The 21,821-nt window shown below is 31.1% G+C and overlaps 1 protein-coding gene across 2 annotated transcripts in view; it reads left to right on the top strand.

The window, feature by feature from the left end:
- Nucleotides 1-2,209: 2,209 nt before the first annotated feature.
- Nucleotides 2,210-21,821, top strand: part of LOC134707229 (coiled-coil domain-containing protein 18-like) — a 30,539-nt gene continuing 10,927 nt past the window's right edge. For both annotated transcript variants that reach the window (XM_063566824.1, XM_063566823.1), the window contains exons 1-21: nt 2,210-2,681; nt 4,729-4,936; nt 5,494-5,673; nt 6,066-6,175; nt 7,254-7,382; nt 8,331-8,427; nt 9,019-9,140; nt 10,514-10,617; nt 11,115-11,302; nt 11,962-12,119; nt 12,585-12,721; nt 13,324-13,544; nt 13,752-14,003; nt 14,239-14,373; nt 15,202-15,396; nt 16,984-17,151; nt 17,746-17,888; nt 18,834-18,997; nt 19,862-19,959; nt 20,725-20,840; nt 21,683-21,782. In XM_063566824.1, the coding sequence (XP_063422894.1) occupies nt 2,554-2,681; nt 4,729-4,936; nt 5,494-5,673; nt 6,066-6,175; nt 7,254-7,382; nt 8,331-8,427; nt 9,019-9,140; nt 10,514-10,617; nt 11,115-11,302; nt 11,962-12,119; nt 12,585-12,721; nt 13,324-13,544; nt 13,752-14,003; nt 14,239-14,373; nt 15,202-15,396; nt 16,984-17,151; nt 17,746-17,888; nt 18,834-18,997; nt 19,862-19,959; nt 20,725-20,840; nt 21,683-21,782 (3,153 nt within the window). In that variant the 5' untranslated portion in view covers nt 2,210-2,553. The remainder of the gene's footprint in view (nt 2,682-4,728; nt 4,937-5,493; nt 5,674-6,065; nt 6,176-7,253; nt 7,383-8,330; nt 8,428-9,018; nt 9,141-10,513; nt 10,618-11,114; nt 11,303-11,961; nt 12,120-12,584; nt 12,722-13,323; nt 13,545-13,751; nt 14,004-14,238; nt 14,374-15,201; nt 15,397-16,983; nt 17,152-17,745; nt 17,889-18,833; nt 18,998-19,861; nt 19,960-20,724; nt 20,841-21,682; nt 21,783-21,821) is intronic.

The raw sequence follows: 21,821 nt of genomic DNA, 5'->3' as shown, positions 1-21,821 counted from the left end.
ATGTTCCTTTGGAATTTCAACCTAAGATGAAGAGCTGGATCTTTCATCACTGTATTGGATACCTAAACTCCATAAGTGTCCTTACAGACAACAGTATATTGCTGGGTCTATCAAGTGCTCCACGAAACCTCTATCTAAATTATTAACATCTATTTTATCAGCAATCAAAGCTGGGCTTCAAAGTTATTGTGAAACTGAATATTCTAGAGGTGTCGTGAAGCAGATGTGGATACTAAAAAAATCGAAAGATCTTTTAAGATACATACAATCTAAGACTATTTCATCTTGCAATAGTATTACTTATCTGGGTCAATCTAATTAAAAACCGATCTCTCATGCTCCCGTTTTCTGATATGTCGCGACATATCAGAAAACGGGAGCATGAGAGATCGGTTTTTAATTAGATTGTATCTGGGTAGGTAGCGTTTGGGCAAACAAACCTATTATTCATTATGGCCCAATTTTCGTGGATTACGGAAAACCTGCATAACCGTGGATATCTAATTTTGTGGTTTTGCCGAAGTGTACATATAAGCCTACAGAAAATGTGTTATTCGTTGAACATTTAATTTCGATCGTGGTTCACTGCATGTACCCACGAAAGCAACAAAAATTAGTGTCCAACGAATAATAATGAATTCACAGTACACTTTTCTAAACTTTACACAAGTATTCCACATTACAAACTTAAGAACAAATTGAAAGAGTTGGTATTGCTTTGTTTCATAAAAAATAATGGTCAACGTAGATACAAGTATCTTAGCTTAGGGAGGGATAAATCCTACTTTGTAAAGGGACCACTCTGAAAGATGCTATATTTTTTGATTGACAACATATTTTGGTTACGTGTAAAAACTTATCAACAGACTCGGCATTCAAATTGGAACCAAGTGTGCCCCTCTTCCTGTCGACTTATATCTTTATTATTATGAGGTTGACTTCATACAGGAACTTCCTAGGAAGAAAGATAAGAATTTAGCAATATCCTTGAACTTTCTTTCCGCTATAATATAGACGAGGTTCTCTCAATAAATAATTAAAAACTTGGTGACTTTGTTGAACGCGTCTATCCCGTCGAACTAAAGATAAAGGATACAACAGATACAGTCAAGTCGGCCTCATATCTTGACTTTCATCGAGAAATTGACAATGAGGGGCGGTTGAAAACAAAACTTTACGACAAAAGAGACGATTTCAGATTTCCAATTGTGAACTTTCCATTTCTAATTAGCAACATTAATGTTATTCCAGCAGCGCCTGCATACGGAGTATATATCTCCCAATTGATACAAGATTTCTGTGCTTGTATTTCCCATCATGATTTCATTGATAGACTAGAGGGTTGCTGCTCACATAATACTATTAAACCAAGAGTTCCAAATGGTAAAGTTGAAAACATCCCACTTCGTAAATTTTACAGACGCTGTTGGTTGACCATTATGAAATAACCGTTTCACAGATAATATCGGATATGTTCCTTACGTCGTAACTACAATCCCCTTTCCTTTTCATGAATGTGACCTTACGAATTAGACTATTTAGGTACCGGGTTTGTAATAACTGGGATGAGCACTGTGACCCGACGGGTGCTACATGTGGAGCAGGATATGCTTTATACCCTTCCGCAGCACCTGAGACCACCCCCAGCTCTTGGTGAGGTTCGTTTTGCTAAGTCTTTGGTTTTCTATGTTGTGTCATGTATACTATTATTTGTCTGTTTTTACATTTTTATTTTTAGCCATGGCTTTGTCATTTTGTTTTCGTTCTATGAGTATGACTCAGTGTCCTCCTCTGGTATATTTCGACCCTCTTTCACAGCATCGAAATAAAAGAATTTTTAATGTTGTATTATTTTCTTCTATAACATATCGATTTTCTTCTGTAACAATAATCAATTTTAAAGGAAATCAACTGAAAGATTATTTTTTTAGGAACGTGCCAAAAAAAGTAAAATCACAAAAATACTGAACTTAGAGGAATATCAATTCGGAAAGTCCATAATCACATGGCAAAATCAAATAACGAAACGTATCAAAAACGAATGGACAAGAACTGTAATATTCCTGACTTGGTACAGGCATTTTCAAACGTAGACAAATTAGGGGGTTTTGGGTTTATATATGTTTAAATAAATGTTGGGTTTCAGATTTCCCCCGTTCATTTTGACGCTTGAAACAATATCATAAAAGTTGCTCATCGTAAACGTTTCATTGATATGAATTTTGAAGATTGTTTTGGTAGCCAATCTGCGAAAAACGCGAATTTAGAAATATTTAAATCAATGTGAAGTTGATGCATGTGGTGTAAAACGCAAAATTGGTTATAATTTTATAAAACAGAATATTATTACACAACAAACAGCTACCAAACCTTCAACATTTGAAAGGCATATGTTTCTATTGAACACACAATTTAATTTGTAGAGTTGCATGTTTCGGCCTGTTTTGCAAAATGTAAACAATGATAATACCGCCATGTGTTATATGAATTAACCGAAATCACAAACAAAATATAACAGTTCTTCACTAAGCTTCAATAAGAAGAACATAAATTATGGATAGCTTTGAACCGCAAGCTCTGTTGATGCACAATGTGCATGACCTTCGCAGGCGTCTGTTAGAAACAGAGAGAAACTTGAAAAAGCTTTCAAAAATTGAAAATCGAGAGAAAAATAGATTTGAGTAAGTAAATAAAATCAATAGGTTATTTAACTGTTTACACCAGTTTATTTTAAATGTTTTATATGGGAGATCCAAATCCCAACAACACATGCATGAGGCTATTAAAGGGTACAAGTCAAATCGGCACCTGGTCAAATCGCCACCCATAGCAAAAGTTAAATCGGCACCTGGTAAAATCGGCATCTAGTCAAATCTGCACCTATTTAAAGTAAATTCGACATCCAATAATATTTGATATAATATATGGGACTGGGACTATTATGCTAAGTTATAGTAATTTAAGTATACTAGCATAATAATCCCAGAATGAGATATATATAAATAATTCTAAAAATGTATAAATTCGATTATGATCTATTTTGGGGGTTGGATTTATCATACATAACATGTAAAAAAGCATCAACTTCATGATGATGAACAAGCAGTAAAAATACAAAGGTTAATCATTTAAAGTTTTCTCAACATTATGTGACTGATGTTTTGATAAATTTTCTAATCAATTAATTAATAATTTTAATCAAGTACATAGTGAAAAAAAACACAATGTAACACCGGCTTTTGTTTTGCATATTTCTGTCATATTTTCACAACTACATGTATATGATACAAAAAGACTTTTTATGGATATATGTGGTATCAGGAGAAAATTAAAATTAGAATTTAAACCATTAGGTATCCTCATTTCCATTGTGGGGACAAGGATAATAGCACAAAATGTTAGGTTAAAGTATATAAATTTGAATTTAAAGATTGAACTAGAACATTTTTAAAGATAAACTTGTATCACCTGGTGTAAGAAAATGTGTGTCAAAAAAATTATAACTTGTACAAAAACCAAAAATATATTAAACAAATTTAACATGGGTGCCAATTTGACTACATCAAGTGCCGAATTAACCAGGTGTCAATTTGACTAGGTGCCGATTTGACTATACTGGGTGCCAATTTGTCAAATTGACCAAGTGCCGATTTAACCAGGTGCCGATTTGACTAGAATTCGAGGCTAATGGTATCAGGTCCCAAAAAGTAAATCTATTGGGGTGACGATCAGTCCTTAATTGACATAGCCCCTTAATAACTAACCCTGCAACTAAGCAAAACTATAAAAATATTCACTGTCATATTTTAGATCATTAATAATCTAGCTATCTGGGCTGTACCTTTGCAAATGATCTACATGTAGCTATAGTGTGGAAAACACAGTCATAATGAACATCACAGGTACAACCAAAACCTTGGTATCTTACTCTGAAATCTAAAATAAGTCCTTAGAAAGACCACAAAAGGGATATGCTATAACAACATGGGATTGTTTGTGGCACAAATGAAAGATTTTTTTGACGCAAAAGCAAAGCACCGGTCAGACAGCTAATTAACCCTTGATTGTAATGAGAAGGTATTAAAGTAGGGTTTGTTTTGATAATAATTAACATGATTATTGATCATGTTGCTGTTTAAGGCAAAAAGTCAGATACACCGTGAAGAGATCGCTTACATTTTAATTTTTTCTGAATTATTTTAAAATGGCAATAGGTGTGGTTTACCTGGTCCAGGTTTAGTAAACAAGTCAAAAATATAATTTAGTAACCAGGTCAACAGTTTTGGAAGCCCTTATTACCAAATAGGACAGCTATATTTGTATCTTTAAATGTAACATTGTTAAAAAAATGCAAAGGATGTAAACATCTATTCTAATATTTTTATCAAGGACATATTCAGTAAACAAAGACACCTAACTCAAAAGTCAATTAGCAGCCAAAGTGTTCAATCAACAATCACTGAATGTATATATGTTGTCTATTTAATAGTGGTTGTAAATTCATAAGAAATGTTCACACATAGATGACAAAAGTTAAGTATTTTCTGAAAAACTAGATTCAAATAACTTGAGAATAAGTTATTTTATTTATTAAATAAAGATATACAATGTATCATTTATACGATTATAATATTTATATGCAAAACTATTATAAAAAAAGGTCTCAAACCTGAATCTAAATAACATCTATTTAAAAAAATATTTTTTTTATACTTGTTTTGTTTTTAGTGAGGATGATGATGTTGAAAGTATAAGTACAGTAGCAAGTCACCCAGACAGACTATTTCCATTGACAATGGATGAGCTACTTCAGTACCCAGATAATAGACAAGATGACAGAGACAGCATAGCCTCTGGTTTAGCTACACTGCCTGAATCTTCTTATGCTGGCTTTGAAAGAGTCAATCCTTTATCCAGTACTCCTAGTAAACCAAAGGTATGTACATGACATAGCTTTGAAGATAGGGTCAAAAGTAAGGACCAAACTTAGTTTTCATGAAGAGTTGATTCAAACATTTTTCACAGTGCTACACCTAAGACTAGCATTCAGTGATGAGTGTCTCTTGCCTTTCAAAAATGATCTCCTCAAAGCCAAACAGAAAATAGAGGTTGAATTATATTACAACATTCAAATATATTTCCACTGCATTTTTTTTAGCTTTTGAACTAAATTTGAAGAGGTAGATTGCAAGAATCAAGAAATTCTACCATTCAATTTTATTCATTCATGATTGTGTATATAGGGTATTTAAGTTAAAAAGCTAATGGGAAGATGAAAAATGAATAGATGTTTGGGTTGACTGATTAAAAAGAAAAATCTTTGAATTTCTTCCTTATTTCTTATTAGGTAGAAAGAAACATACATTTTTTACACCCAAAAACACAGCCATTACACGCCTATTTCAACTTTCTTTGAGGAACTATAAGTCTGACAGATGGGGGCTTGTTTGTGCGATATATGAAAATCTAATAAAAAGAAAATTTTGTGTTTAGTATACATCTAAAGATGAAAGACTCAGCTACAGCTTAATTGAGGGTCATCAAAAGGTCAACAATGAGTCAGCAGAAGTAAGAAATGTGAAAGAGGCTAACAGGAAGTTACTGTTACAGAATCAGAAATTATTAGTGGAGACAGAAAAATGTAGTCGTGAATTACTTGGTGCTAAATCAAAGGTAAGAAGAGAAGATTTTTGAATTTGAATATATTAAAGCACTAAATTCATAAATTTATTGGTTCTTTCTTCTTAATAAAACATTTTTTTTTATAATTTTTGTTGATGATTATAAGATCATTTAGGAATGTAGGAGGGTAAATGGACTGAAAGTCACAGCACAAAACTTCACAAATTTAAACTTAAAGCTATAAGTACAAAAATTGTCAATAGCCACTATTATTATTTAGAAACAAAAAGGTGGGTATTATTATTTATATACTAAACAGAAAATCACAGTTCATATGGTTTGATACACTTTAACAGGGATATTAAAAAAAAGCATGTTTTATTTGATTACCGGTAAAGAGAAATGTATTATATATATATTGTGAATGTTCTTGTCTTGTGTAGGTACAGGAGCTAAGCAAGGAGTTAGATGACTTCAGGGAACAAGTTCCAGATTTAGAGGATAGAATAACAGGATTGCAAGCTGAAACAGAATCCCAGGATTCAGCTCTTAGGTTGGTCATAAGCCTTTAAGGGTACAGCAGCTGTGCATGATTTAGCAATGGATTGTTTCTAATAGCATCTATCTATGTCAGATGGATCTGTTTGAAACCTCTAGAAATAAGCCTTTAGTGATGAACCAACAAACTTTTATAAGGGGTTCTATTTTTTTCATATAATTTTTAACTGACACTGTGTTTAGGTTTTATATTTTCTTGTATTTTGTTGTTATGATATAAACATTTAAGCATTTCACCAAATTCTTTTTGTAACAGGTATGTAATTTTTTGCTGGAATCATATTATTTAAACTACTGCTCTGTCATTGAGACTATTCAAAGTATAATGCTTGTCATTGAGATAAAACTATACATACATCATTTGTACATAGGCCTTTTAGGTCTACATACATATTGACCATCTTGTCCTGTATAAGTGATAACACAAAATTGGAACACACATTATTTTAATCGTTTGAGTAGTGCTATTAGACTTTTTTTTTTTATAAACAATAGTGCAGGTGATACTCCTAATATTAAAGATTCTACAGAGCAGACATTATCCAATCGTAAACATATTTTCTTTTAACTGATGACTTTAATATGTACTTGAAATTGGTAGCTACTAGAATCCAAATAGAACATATATATAAAACTAGATTCATGTTAAAGACATTTTGTACAAATATTTGACTGAATTTCATTCTAAGTTATAACTTGTAATAATTTTTAAACCGATTAGTTGACCCATTGAAGTAAAATATATAAATTGTGAAAGTATATCAGTCATATAAAAATAAACACATAAAACTCAGCATATACATATGTATAAAGCTGAAACAGGCATTTGCAATTTTATCAATTTTTATGGTTATTTTCTTCTGAAAAATGGATTTAATAAACTAAAATTGTGGAATCTTAAATAAGAAAAATGTTAACAGAATAGAGATGAAACCAATGTTTAAAAAAATAAAATTGTAAAGAATTTTATAGCTCGCTTTATATAGTACACAAATGTACAGGATTCATATTATTTTCAAGTGAAATAAGTCTGCAATAAGTTATTTAAGTTATTGAAAATGTTTTTGTTTCAGGGATGCTGAGGAGAGATATGACAGAAGTCAAAAACAACTTGATGAAAACAAACAAAGCATTAAAGATTTAGAAAATCATATTGAAGAATTCAGATCAGAACTATCTGATGAAAGAAAAAAGAGAAAGAGGTAATTAATTATTGAAAGCTAGTAATTATGTTAACATTGAAATCTTTTATTTGATATCAATAAAAAGTAGATATTTGTATTTAAAGTCTCATTAATTGTTAGGTTGTTGTTTTTCTTATTCTTAATCTGGGTTTGAGTCAGAGAAAGGGTATCCTTCTGCCATGTCATCTTTTGGGTTGACTCAAATTCAAATCTGAGCTTCCATGCAGTTTTTCAGCATATAAAGATAATTTGCCCTGTTAAAATGTAGTCAGTCCTAAATCCAATGTTAAATGTGAGATTCTTGTGTAATATTCATATGGGGAACATATTTACATTATTGTAGCAATAACAGGTTTAATTACTTTACAAAAGAGTAATTGTTTTATATATGAAATGAATAATATGTACATTTCTTTCTTATTTCTTTTTCCATTTAAAACTAATAATCAAACTCATGAGATATAGGCAGTAGTAAATTAATGTTCAAATTTCACAACATAAAAATGAAGATGTGGTATGATTGCCAATGTGACAGCTTTCCACAAGAGAAAAATGACACAGAAATAAACACCTTATTTATACACTATAGGTACTATACCACCTTCAACAATAAGCAAAGTCCATACCAAACAGTCAGCTTTAAAGGGCACTGAAATGACAAACAATACAAACAAGAAAATTAACCGCCTATTTTATGTTCAGAATAATGAAGGAAAAATACATTTTTCTTGCACAAACTAAAAGGAACAATTGTTTACTGATCAGGCAATAATATAGATTAAAATTAATTGAAGACTTAGTCACTGGTTATGTTTTAAATGTTGGGCAAATTTTCAATTTAGACTACTGGTAAGTTGAGAAGAAAATACTCTAAAAAAATATAAAAAAAAATGTCAATTGCATTCTGGCAGAATTTGTTATGTTATATTTTTTTCAAAACTTACATTCTTTTAATTCAATTTACAGTACTGAAAATCAGAGGGATGAAGCTTTACAAAACCTGTTAGAATCACAAGAGATGCTGGAAGATTATCAGAAAAAGACAAAAGAGAAGATTAAAAAGGTTAACTAGAAAATTATGTTTCACATTTTGAATATATTTACCAGAATACTTGTGTTATAGATTTTCTTTCAAATGTTTTTTTACATTCAGGAACAGGACATGTGCAACATGAGTATAAAGTACAAAATAAACAATTCTTTTTCGAAAATAAGTCACAAGCATTATTATTTTGAGTTATTACTTTTCTGGACCATTTGGTCTTCTTCATGCTAATTTCAAATGAACATTTTATTCCTGAGAAATTAAATCATCTTGAAACTTCTGAATAAGGTTTCTGCTTCATGTACAGGACAGAATGACAGAATTATGACAGCTTTAATGACTTTTAGATAAAAACAGATGTTAAACAATAAGCGATCACATAATATCATAACTGGATTCAACCTCCATGCATGAAAAATAAACACCAAAAAAACAATTTGCATATAAGGGAAAAATTCCTGTGAAATTCGTCAGATTCAAATTTCCAATTTGATTAAAGTTGCAGTATGTATGTAAGCAGTAAGCGTTCTATGAATAATTGATATCCTATCATTAGAAGCTAAAGTGTTTAATATAATGAAGTATAAATTTTTTTGCTTCTTATTTCAGATGGAAGAAAATGAGGATTATCTACGAGACAGTCTGGCTCATGGTAACAGGGAACGTGAAGAACTACTTGAAAAACTTTCCCTGTTACAGTCTAAAGTGAGGAATCAACATGATGATATCAGGTACAGTGATTCCACAGGATGTCAATGTGCCAGACAAAACTCAGATAAAAATGAACTTGGTCCAAGGAGCAATGTATATTGCTCATAATGGCAAACATATTATAGAAAGAAGTGAAATTGTGTAATATTCTGAAATTTTAAATGTAAAGAAGCAAGTAAATCCTGTAAATTTTGAAAAAAATCTGTTGTATTGTATGGTCCAGTAAAACAGAGTTTGGATAAGTTTGCTTACAGTTTCAAATGTCAAATGAAATGTTTTGCCAATTATACAAGACATATTTAGCTACACTTACATACATACCTCCCATAGACTTTCTTTTATTTAACCATCTATCTAAGTGATAAAAGTGTATGTTTGAAATCATTTGCATTCTAATATTTTATGAAAAATTGTAGACACAAGTTTCACAATTTGATAGTTATAATTATACCCCTGCTTCAAAAAAGGGGGGGTATACTGTTTTACCTCTGTCTGTCCTTCCGTCAGTCAGTCCGTCCGTCCCATGAATATTTTTCGTCGCATTTTTCTCAGGAACTACAATACAAGGATTTCTGAAATTTGGTTTCAGGGTTTATCTAAGTCAGCTATACCGTGTGATGAGTTTTCAGATTGATCACTTGACAGCTTCCTGTTTACCGAACACTTGTATGATTTTACACATGTTAGCCAAGTTGAAAATTTTCGTCACATTTTTCTCAGGAACTACAATACGAGGATTTCTGAAATTTGGTTTCAGGATTTATATAAGTCAGCTATACTGTGTGATGCATTTTCAGATTCATCACTCAACAACTTCCTGTTTACCGAACATTTGCATATTTTTACACTATTAATATTATCCACTTGTGGCGGGGGTATCATCAGTGAGCAGTAGCTCACAGTTTCACTTGTTTTCATCTGAGTTAGAATTCTGTAGTAATTGCCATACCTTAACTTACTTATGTTATATGCTGTTTGCCTACATAATATATAATGAGAAATCAATTTCCATTTTTAAGGTTATTCACACTTTGTACAATAAGTCCAATTGTTTAACCGAAATACATAAATAAGGTGGTTAGTTTTCTCGTTTGAATTGTTTTACATTGTCATTTCGGGGCCTTTTATAGCTGACTATGCAGTGTGGGCTTTGCTCATTGTTGAAGGCCGTACAGTGACCTATAGTTATTAATCTCTGTGTCATTTTGGTCTCTTGAGAGAGTTGTCTCATTGGCAATCATACCACATCTTTTTTATAAGATATATCTCTTGAGTTGACAATTATTGGTTTAAAATTTACTTTATTAGGGTTTTTAGTCTAAAAATGGCTATAAATTTAGAAATATACCAGTTTGTTGGCATGTTTTGATATTATTTGACATTTTTATTTTAGACAATACCAGAGTGAAGAAAGGGTAGAAATGGAAACAAAGAATCACTTAGAACAACAAAATATGGACCTGAAATCACAACTAGCTAAGGTTACAGCTAAACATAGTATGTTATTAATTTTACAGGAAGAATGTTCAATATAAACGGTCAGCAGCAATTGTAGTTGAAAAAACTCCCCAGAGAAATGTAGTATGAAACTGTCATCTTAAACAATATCAAAATAAGCTATTCTGTACAGTTTTCAGGCTTATAATTCTAATGGTAAATTGGGGTACAAGGTTCAACTCCTATACATTTTTGAGATGAAAAATAATGATTATCCATTGAAATTTTTTTTTTGTTTTCATGACAATTTTGTATTGCCATGAGTGAATTTCTAAAAAAAAGTATTCTGAAAAAAATGCATAATATTTTTGCATCTATTGTTTCTTATTGCATATTGCATTGGATTTTCATTTAATTTGAAAACAAGTATGGTAGTTACATGTAGTTAATGTATATATGTTTAAATACAAGTTGATGTCTTATTGTATCTAACATTTTAACTGACTTGTTCACCAGATTTCATTTTGTATCAACAATTTTATAATGTTAATTTTAAGATAAATCTGACAATGAGTTGATGATGATGGAAAGTATTAAAAAAGAAAACACACGACTGAAGTCACAAGTGAACAGACAACAAGAACAGCTAAATACCTGTACACAGGAGATAGAAGAGAGTAGAACCATGCTGGTCCAACTAGAACAACTAGCTTCTCAAGTTCAACAAGATCAAAGCAGAGGCAGTGTAAGTATACATTGACACTTTTATATGTGGTGTCCAAATATGATATACATTTAACTTTGTATTTATGCCTTTGCCAATAAAACTTACTTGTTCTAGACAAAATGCTTGTTCTATCAATAAGAAATTTAATAATAATGTTATATTTGAAAAGACACTTGCCATTCAAAAACATTCACAGGAGGAGGGGCATTACCAATCATCTTTGTTTTCTTTTTACTTTAGTCATGTTATCTTAAATTTAAGTTCATTACATGGTCATTTTTAAATTTACACAAAACTTTTGGCTAAATATTAGCCTCATTGCACATACTTTTACCTGAATTCATTGATGTATAAATTAAACCCTATAAACTAAGGTCATACCTCCAAATATATTTAAAACAATCTAATATTGGCACCCTTTTATATAAATAATTATGCATTTATACTGTATGAAAAATCACTGTGAATGTTTTGGAATATATATGCATTCATTGTATGGAATATTTGTCCGTAGCATATTATTTTTCATGTATGTACAATTCCATGTCTAATCTTACATATAATTGTTTTTATATGTATTGAAAATACAGCATAAGAATGCATAAGCAGACAAAAACATAAAAAAAAAACTAAATCTTTAACAACTATTTTGACCCAATGTTTTGTATATTTTATAGAGAGGTGCAAGTTTCAATGACAGTGGTGTCTGTAGTGTGAGACAAGACCAAGGTGCTTCTGGTGGCTTTTATAAGTCTACACATATTGAGCTTGATACCTTCACAACAGAACAAACTTCCCCCAGGGGAGGAGCAAGAGCTATCTTACAGGATCTCAGGTGGGTTTTCTTCTTCCTAGTACAGGAAATACTCTGTTGCCTGAGTGTGGAATAACCCGTTTTATTGCAAATTTTGATAGTTCAACCAACAGTGAGAGGCTCAAACAGTATACCAGGATCAATGCACAATATTGTTTTTAAGTATTATTCAATAATGAACAGCTCTGGAGAGTTTTGTAGAGTAGCATTCTATATGAAACAAAGGTTGCTATCAGATGGAAAGTGTTAAGGGAGCTGTATCTCTTGGAAAAATAAATTCTATTAAAATATGTCTCATCTTGACAGATTCTGGCAATCTTCGTAGCAAACTATACAAAGCAATGACATTTACTTGCTAACCTTATTTGTTAGTTAAATAATTAATGACCGTGGCAATGTTAGAGTATGAGCAGGCTGTTATGATACACATATTATAATTCTGCTTTTTTATATGATTAAAAAAGACATTTGTATTTAAATTTAAAGGATGCAGTTAGCCATGAAAGATGCAGAAATCCAGAGTTTACAGGCCAGTCTTCAGTCAAAGGAAGCCAGTAGTCAGACAGTTGTCATAGAAAGCCTGAAGTCAGACCTTACATCTCTCATTGATAATAATAAAAAGGGTTGGTATATGAACATTCTGTATTAGGAAAATTTTATTTATCTTTTAATAATGAGGAAGAAAGCACTTTTAAAAATAAACAAGCTCATAAATGACCATTGACCATGCACTACGATATCCACATTGTGGTTCAGCTGGACTCTTAAGGTTCAGTATTTTTAAAATCCACAAAAAAGATTTAATTCCATGATAACATCAAGTGACAAAGGTATGCATATTATTAATATGTCACTTAGGAAAAGAATTAATGATCACAGCAGTGAACAAGAATGTGTCCCCAGTACATGGATGCCCCATCCACACTTATCATTCTCTATGTTCAGTGGACTGTGAAAATGGATTTTTTTTCTAATTTGGCATTAAAATTAGAAAGATCATATTGTAGGGAACACATATACTAAATTTCAAGTTGATTGATTTGACTTCAACTTCGTCAAAAACTACCTCAACCAAAAACATTAACCTGAAGTGGGACAACGGACGAACAGACAGATGCACAGACCAGAAATGACAATGCCCATAAATTTAGCATAAAAAACGTGTGCCAAAATGTTAAATAACATCATAGTGGGAGATGATAGAAATATAAATATGATTTTTCAGGACTAACTAGGGCACAAGAGATGGAATCCGCCATAAGTTGTTTAGAAGCTGACAAATCCAAGCTAGTAAGCCAGTTAGCCGAGGCCAAACGAGATCTGGCTGATAGAGAAACCCAGAATACTTCATTAGAAACAAGAATCAATCAGCGTAATACACAGCTTATTGAACTCCAGGAACAAATTAATGAAAAGTGTATGGAAATAACTACCATTGAACGTGAGGTAAGATTATGATACCTATGATAGGTAATGAATTGTAAGAATTACAATGTCATCAAATATACAGATAAGCTCTGTTTCCTATGAAATAGATCAAAGAAATAACTGCTATTTACCAAATAAATTTTAAAAACATGATTCTTTGTCATCAATAATAGTTCAAGAGTTGCTTTTGCCTTTGGTGAATATTTGTGGACCATTTTATTTCAGTCAAGAAGAAAAACTTCACAGATGGCTAATCTTGAACAACAGCTGGATCAAAAGATGACAGAGTTTTCTGCAACGGTAGCTCGCATGAAACAGCTTGAGGAAGAAGTGGTTTCAAAAGAGGACGAGGCTAATCGCTACCAGAAAGAGTTACATGAAAAACATCAAACTTTACAGAAAGTGAGAACCTCAACTGATCAGAACCAACAACTTCAGAGGGAACAATTTCAAGAATATGAAAAACAAATAGATATCGTAAGTTTGATTTGTACTATTTGTGTTGAAAAGGTTTTCTTTTAAATTTTGAAATGAAAAACAAACAGGAACATATTACGTGAAAAAAACTAAACAGAACATAATTAGGTCAGAAGGATATTGTGTGTATCACTTCTATCATTTATATCTATTGCTATATTTAGATTTGATCAAAAGTTTTAGCAACAACTTTCTGTCTTTTATTGCAATAAATTGTAAAGATTTTATTCTGCAGATTCAAAACGAAATGGATAAAGCCAGCAGTGAGCTGAAGAACAAAGAAAGGGAAACAACTCATCTAAAGAGAGACTTAGACCATGCTAACTCACATATAAAAAGTGTAGAACAATCATTAAAGTCAACTAGAGAGGTAACATACTATTCTCACAACTATTTATAAAACATAGAATTTTACTTATATTTCAATGGGTAAAGTAGTATTCTAATTTTCATATAGCGAAGTATAATATCAATTATAACGATTAAAGGACATATTTGTCTGCGGTTGGAACTTTTTAAAAAGTTGACAATTATTTATAGCGTTTATAATTATCTGATAATATCAGTCTTAAAGTGGTCAAACATAGCAATTGATGATGCACACACTACTAGGTCGATTATGTCTCACAATTCACTTGAACTTTATTGACTTACTCATATTGAACGGGAGGTGTTATATTTCAGATTTGTTGCTTTGGTGCAACTTCTTTTTGGATTAAAAACTATCAGTTACAAATATTTCACAAAGAAAGACACCCAATACAGAATGAGTATAATATTATCAAATGATAAAAGGATAAAAGTGAACAAAAAAACTGCAAGTAGTCAAAGAATCAGATATAACCATTATGTTGTTCAGGATAGTTGTTCTAAGTCATGTTGCTGTTCTGATATTTTCTGAACATGTCTAAATGAAGGCCTTGTGATTGAACATTTTCAAATATCTGTTTTGATAATTGCCAAAGTCAAATGAAATCAAATTTGACAGAGTGGTTCCTTCTGTGATGCTGTATACATATTTACTAGTTCCTTCTGTGATGCTGTATACATATTTACTGGTTCCTTCTGTGATGCTGTATACATATTTACTGGTTCCTTCTGTGATGCTGTATACATATTTACTGGTTCCTTCTGTGATGCTGTATACATATTTACTGGTTCCTTCTGTGATGCTGTATACATATTTACTGTATTTTAGGAGTTAAATATTAAGTCTAAGCAAAACAGAGAGGCTCTGTCCCAACTTGATGTACAACAAACAGAGGCAACATCTCAGATAAAACAGATGGAGACAGCACTGCTGGTCTGCAGGGAAGAAATCAAATCTTACATTGAAGCATTAGAAGATTCTAAGGAAAGATTTGATAGAGAACTTCAATACAAGGAAGATCGGGTATGTTGATAATATGGATTTCTGTAGATTCATGAATTCTTTACTTGAGGGTGGCTGTATGTAATCATAAAGGCCATATAAAACAATTTAGATAATAAATAATGCATTTTTTTAATTTGAATTCACATGGGTATACTGGGCTGTCTAAACGTCCAGTATTCTATCCCCTCACATGTGTACAATTCTTAGATGATTTTCATGAGTTATATCAGCAAAATCTATGACAAGATCACATATCAGTGCCCTTAAATCTATTATTACCTTAATGTTCCCTTAGAAATGTAAATTATATGGAAAATTGCATTGTAAGAGCTTTGGGCATACATTTCTTGTACTAAGGATTGTTATGAAATTCAGTGCTCTAGCTAGAAATCAAAAGGGGGAGGGTGCCAGTGTAGGGCAGGGCACTCTTTATGATAAGAAAAGGCACTGCTCATTTTTTTGTCTACGTTTCTGTGTGTTTTACGTTAACAAATCTTTTTTTTAAAAAATAAAGATGCATTTCAATTATAGTCTTTATTTCATCGTTTGTGTAGTTATGAATTATATTGTTCATCTTCATCAATATATTATGTTAATATAGTTTAACTTCACTCTACCCATTATCAAAATATATATTGTTTTTTTTCACATATATTAAAGAATTACAGCTTTTTAAAAATACATCCAGTGACCAAATGTTTTGTGTATTACTAATTTAACAATGTTTAGAACATGGATTGCTAAAAGTATAATTATCAAAAAGATATTGCAATATATTTTTTTTGATATGTTCAAAGGGGTTAATATCCTTAAGGTCAGATTATTATGTTATTATATATTCAATCGGTAATTTATTCCTTTTTTTTATACTAGATAATATTTTTAGAGCACAAATTTGTAATAAGCTAAAACAGGGGAAGTAACTCCAAAATCAATTTCCACCACGTTTGCGTTAATAAATAACTGTGCTTTAATATTGCTAACAAGTTGAGATGGCAGGCATTTCTGTATAGGCATAGTTTTATTTTGATAACTCAAATTCAATTCTAAAGTCATGAAAGTCTTCATTTATACACTCTTCCATTGTGACTTGGAGATCGAAAATCCCGACCCAAGCGAAACACACTCTCCGACACATTCATCAAATGTATGACAAAAAGATACATTGTCCTAATTAAATTACCTAGTTATTAACACCTTTGAAGTCTTTATCATTGTAATTGAATGAAATGACATGATTAACCTGGGGGCAATCACACAGGTGTCATATGTAATTAACTTGGAGATCAGAAATCGATGAAATAAAATTTTACCAAAACGGCACAAGAGAATTTTGAAAAAAGACATCAGGGCAGAAGGGCGCGGATGAAGGCACCCAGGGCGCGGCGCCCTTCTATTCAGGGCTAGCGAGACCACTGAAATTTATATAGAAGATTTTTATCAGCAATGTTTAGGATGAATTGAAAATAGTGCTGATCAATTATTTTTACATGAGTTATGCCCCTTAGAAATATATATTCTATAGAAAATTGCATTGAAAGCACTACCAAGTGTGCAATTCTTTGTACACCATCTTTGAATATCTTTTTTTGTTACTGATTTTAGTTACGGGAATTGGAAAGGCAGTTGAAACATGCTAGAAAACTTCATGATAACAAACACCAAGAGAACCTAGATTTTGAGAAAACTTTGCATGAACACCAAACAATGTTACAACATAGCACATGTCGTATTACTGAGTTAGAAGATAGTCAGACAGAGTTACAACAACAGGTATAACTAATTTGTTTGTCTGAAATTTCCTTGACAAAAAATAGTGTATTGACTTATCGTGTAGAAACTGACTGCATGAATCTACAGTAGTTATTTCAAATTAAACATAATATTTGTGTTTTCATATATATAATCTATCAATGAAAAGAATATGATAGAGTGTTACTCTACTCAAGACAAGTAAAATGTCATTATAAAATATTTTTTGTCAATTGTGGAGAAATATCATATTGCAAGAGATTTAGCATTGTTTAGTAGTTTAAAATATTTCTCTAATGATTTAAAGGCGATATATAGACAAACTTTATCTTTCGTTTACATTAATCAAAAGAAGATGCATTCTTTCTATGTGACATCATCAGACATGTTCCCCTTTTTCATGATGTCACAATAGAAAAAAGAGTGATCATAATTGAATTTTGAGTATTGAAGAACTGAGCCACAGGTTGATTATTAAACAGTATGAACAGATCTGGGGTAGATTAACATGGAATTACAATTATATGTTATTTATGAGAAATAGATGTTATCATTATTTGTTTTTAAAAATTTTCTCCTTCTTTCCTTGAATGTTATTATATATCTTTCTATCAGGTTTCAATATATGAACACCAGACATTGACAGAGAAATCACAATTCATGACAGAACTACAATCATCAGACAGAAAACTGAAGCAAGCTTGTATTGACCTGGAGGAGAGGACTAACACAATCACAAAATTAACAGATGCACTTAGGTACAGGATGTTAATGTGAATAGAGTTTATTAAGAGTTTATACCATGAGCCTAACAAAGGGCCCAACTATACTGTAACCACCTTGTCAATCTGTTGTCTGTCTGTTCATCCTACTTTAATGTATACAAATAATGAACAAATTGACCTCATTTTTGACAGCAGATTGACCATGATGAGTTGTTACGTGTGAACATTTATCAGATCTGTCAGACATCAACTTCTGTTATTTTAGAGGGTAGAACTTGGTAACCCCTAAATATTGCTCTCGTTTAATTTTTCTCATGTTTACCATATAGAAATGATCAGGGTCAATGCTTCTCCTGCCAAAGTTTTGTAAATCTTCAATCTTACATTTTATATTTATGATATATCAAATATGACCAAATTTGGGGTTATCTTAAAAAAAATATTGTGTGAATTTGCATATGTTCTCATAAGAAATACCCACAAGTGTAAAAATGTGTAGTAGCAACATATGTTGTAGTAAATCTGAAATGTCAATAGTTGAACCCTGAATGTAGGGAAATGGTGTTAAATTAAAGAACAAGTTAAAAATTCTGGCCAGGTAAGATAACATACTTATTTTTCAAACTTTGCTAGAAAAAAATTATCATTTAATTCCTTCAAAATGCAATATGTACTACCAAAACAACTTTTCTTTATTAACCTTGAAAATCACAAAAGTTAATTTTATGATGGAAATTAAAAAAAAATTCAAACAATTTGGCTTACAGACATTCTTTAAAACCTTAATGTAGTCATGTTTATAATGAAAATTACAGTACCCTTGGGCTGAATTAACAAAAAGATAAATATGTAATGCTGGGTTCAACATGAAAATGTGTATGTATTAAGATCAAAAGGAGCAGTGTGCTTAAACAGCTTTATTCACAGACTACCTATTTAGAAATGTTTATTTATATCAGATTTATATGTTTTAAACAGAAATTTAGAGGAAGAAAAAGGTCATATGAATTCTGAAATCAACATGTTAGAACAACAGCTACAAGATGAACAGGAGAACAGTGATAAGAAGTCTTCCAGGATGAATAAATTAGAGAAGGATACGAGAGATCTTAGGGTTCAACTGGAACAGAAACTAGAGATGAGTAAGTTAGGAGGGAAAACAGGAGGAAGTTAATTAGGAAAACTAATATATTTGTTTACTGTGGATTCATTATTATTAGTTGGGTTTTGTGGGTGCAGGTGAACCTCAAATTTAAATGTTCAACAAATTACAATTTTTCTATACAGTGATAAACAAAACCACAAAATCAAATATCCATGAAAATCAAGTTTTCCTTAAATCCACCAAAATTGATTAATCCACAGTATATTTGTTTATACTAACACATCAATTAGTGTTTAGAATTTCTATCACTGTACTATTGTGCTATTCTTTGGCGGTTAGTTTTCATTGATTAAGGAGGCTAGAGTGCCCATAGAGACTCACCAACATTCTGTATGAAAACTGACAATCCTAGTCAATTGAGATTGGAGTCGAACTACCCTGCCACATGTTGGGGTTCTAACTCACAACCTCAGTGCTGACAGGCTAGTTATACAGTATTTTGACTTCTTAGACCAATTTAGCCACCAATGCCCTCTCAGGTACACTAGAGGTCTGCAGTACATCTCACTATAACTCTTGCAAAAAAGGACAGTTAATCAAGGACAATTGAGCATACCTTTGAATTAATATAAACTTGATATAGGTTTAGCAATCTTCTAAATATCTTCTGATGGTGTTAGAAGTTCAAACTTTTTCTGAAAGTTGCAAAATATAATTAATAGAGATTTTATTCATTGTTGGATGATTTATTAAAAAAAAGTATATTTTATAGATAAAATACAGTCTTAACATACTTGGATATGATATTGTTAGTTTCAGTATTTTGAAAGGATGTATATTTACCAAAATTATAATGTATGTCAAATTAAGATGATTTGATTAAATTATGATAATTTTTCAGTAAGTGATTATGAAGATCAGATTCAGCAGAGAGAACAGGATATGGATCAACAAACCCAACTTGTTGCTGAACTTGACAGTGAAGTCAAACGACTACAGGTTAGATTACAATTTACACACCAGATTTTAGGTTTTTTTTTTAATTTGTTTATTTTTGACATAAAGACAGAAAACAATCAAGCAGGATTACACACATGTACAGTTTCAAGTATGGTCTTAAATATATTATTATTATATGACAACTCCAAATAGCAAGACATACAACAAAATATAACTATAATTTTCGTACCAGTTATAAAACATTTAAATCACCAGATTATAGTTTCTTGGCTACATTTAATGAACTAACAGGTAAAGAGATCACATTTCAGTTATATCAATTTCTTCTTTCAAGGTTAAAAAAGCCTCCACAAAAAATCAAATGCTACACATAAAGTTTTAGGGGAGACTCCTGAAAAAACATTTTCTTATGGCATTTTCCAGTGCATTGGCATTAGATACGAAGACTCTGAGACACATATTTTTCTGTTGCGTACACATTTGTGAAATGACATGGGGCTATGATGCAGTACATTAAAAAATATAATAAAGGTGTCATTGATACAGTGCTAAAATATGATTACAGTAACAATCTTCTTCATTTTACTGTAAAAAAGAAAACTAATATACAATAGAAAATCTATATAAATGATTATTTCGAAAAAATATGTTGAAATATTTTCTAATAATGTCACAACATAAATTGTATGGGTTTTGCATCCTATATAAATGTATTGAATCTTTCATGTGTAAATAAATTTTTGACATTATTAAGTTGTATTAGAACTATTGATTCTTATTTTATATTTTTGATTATAATGTTAGATAACACAAAGCCAGGCCCAGTGTGAATCTGATGATACAAGTAAACATTTACAGAAAGTGTTGTATGAAAGTAAAGCCAAGGAAGAAATGATAGAGGATCTTAAAGATTCACTTAAGTATTTATTTTGATTAAGGTTGTTATCATGAGATATAATTTGGTTAAAAATGTCAATTTATAAAAAATCTAAAACTTATTGATTTTAGGATAAGGTTTAAGTTGGTCACATTATATTGCTACATAAAAAAAAACAAGCATGAAATGTATAACTGAAATTGCCAATTATCAATGTCTACAAATATGCTGTATACCTAACTATCACAGCTTAATTAGGTTATGTATGTAAGATTCAATATTTATAAATCAGTGTTTATCTTTAAATTTCTAGGTTGAAAACTGGCCACCTCTACAGCATTACTTGCATGAATGTGATATGTTTTTTTTTTTTACAAAATGTAAAATTCATATGTTCCCATTCAAGTGGAGATAATTATAGATTATTGTTGGTCATTTCAATGAGATTGATTTTTGCGCTTGAGTCAGCACGGTGAATGTTAGAAAAGCAATAGAGTTGAGATGACCAATGATAATCTGTTTATCACTATTTTACCTATGACACCGTTGTAAATTTCATTGACAACCACCGTTGTTAATCTTATTGACAACAGGAATGTGCGCCCATAGTTCTAGCTACAATTTTTCATATCACTCTACTGTGATGATAAGGGAAATTATCAGACAGTAAGATTAAAGGAAAATTTTGTAAAATAGCGATAATCAAATTGCCTTATTGCAACATGTGGTATAAGTCTTTTGTTAGACAGCAGGTATTCTTTTGTCAGCACACTCTCAGTTTTAGTTATCCATCTTTCAATATTTATTCATATGAGAAGGAAAAGTCCTGTGTAAATTTGATGGTATGGCATTTATTTATCTGTTTTGATTTACTTAATTTATTAGAAAAACTCAAGAAGAATTGAATGAGAAGAGACATGCTGTCCAAGAGTTAACAGAGACATTAGACGAGAGACAGCTAGAATTACAACAGAGAGTATCTCAGGTAATTTATTAAAAATTTACAAGGGCTATTTCTTGTTGC

The sequence above is a fragment of the Mytilus trossulus genome, chromosome 2, assembly GCF_036588685.1.
Source record: "Mytilus trossulus isolate FHL-02 chromosome 2, PNRI_Mtr1.1.1.hap1, whole genome shotgun sequence".
In the NCBI taxonomy this organism is placed as follows: domain Eukaryota; kingdom Metazoa; phylum Mollusca; class Bivalvia; order Mytilida; family Mytilidae; genus Mytilus; species Mytilus trossulus.
The sequence above is the reverse complement of the archived record's forward strand: the minus strand, read 5'-3'. Positions and strand labels throughout refer to the sequence as shown.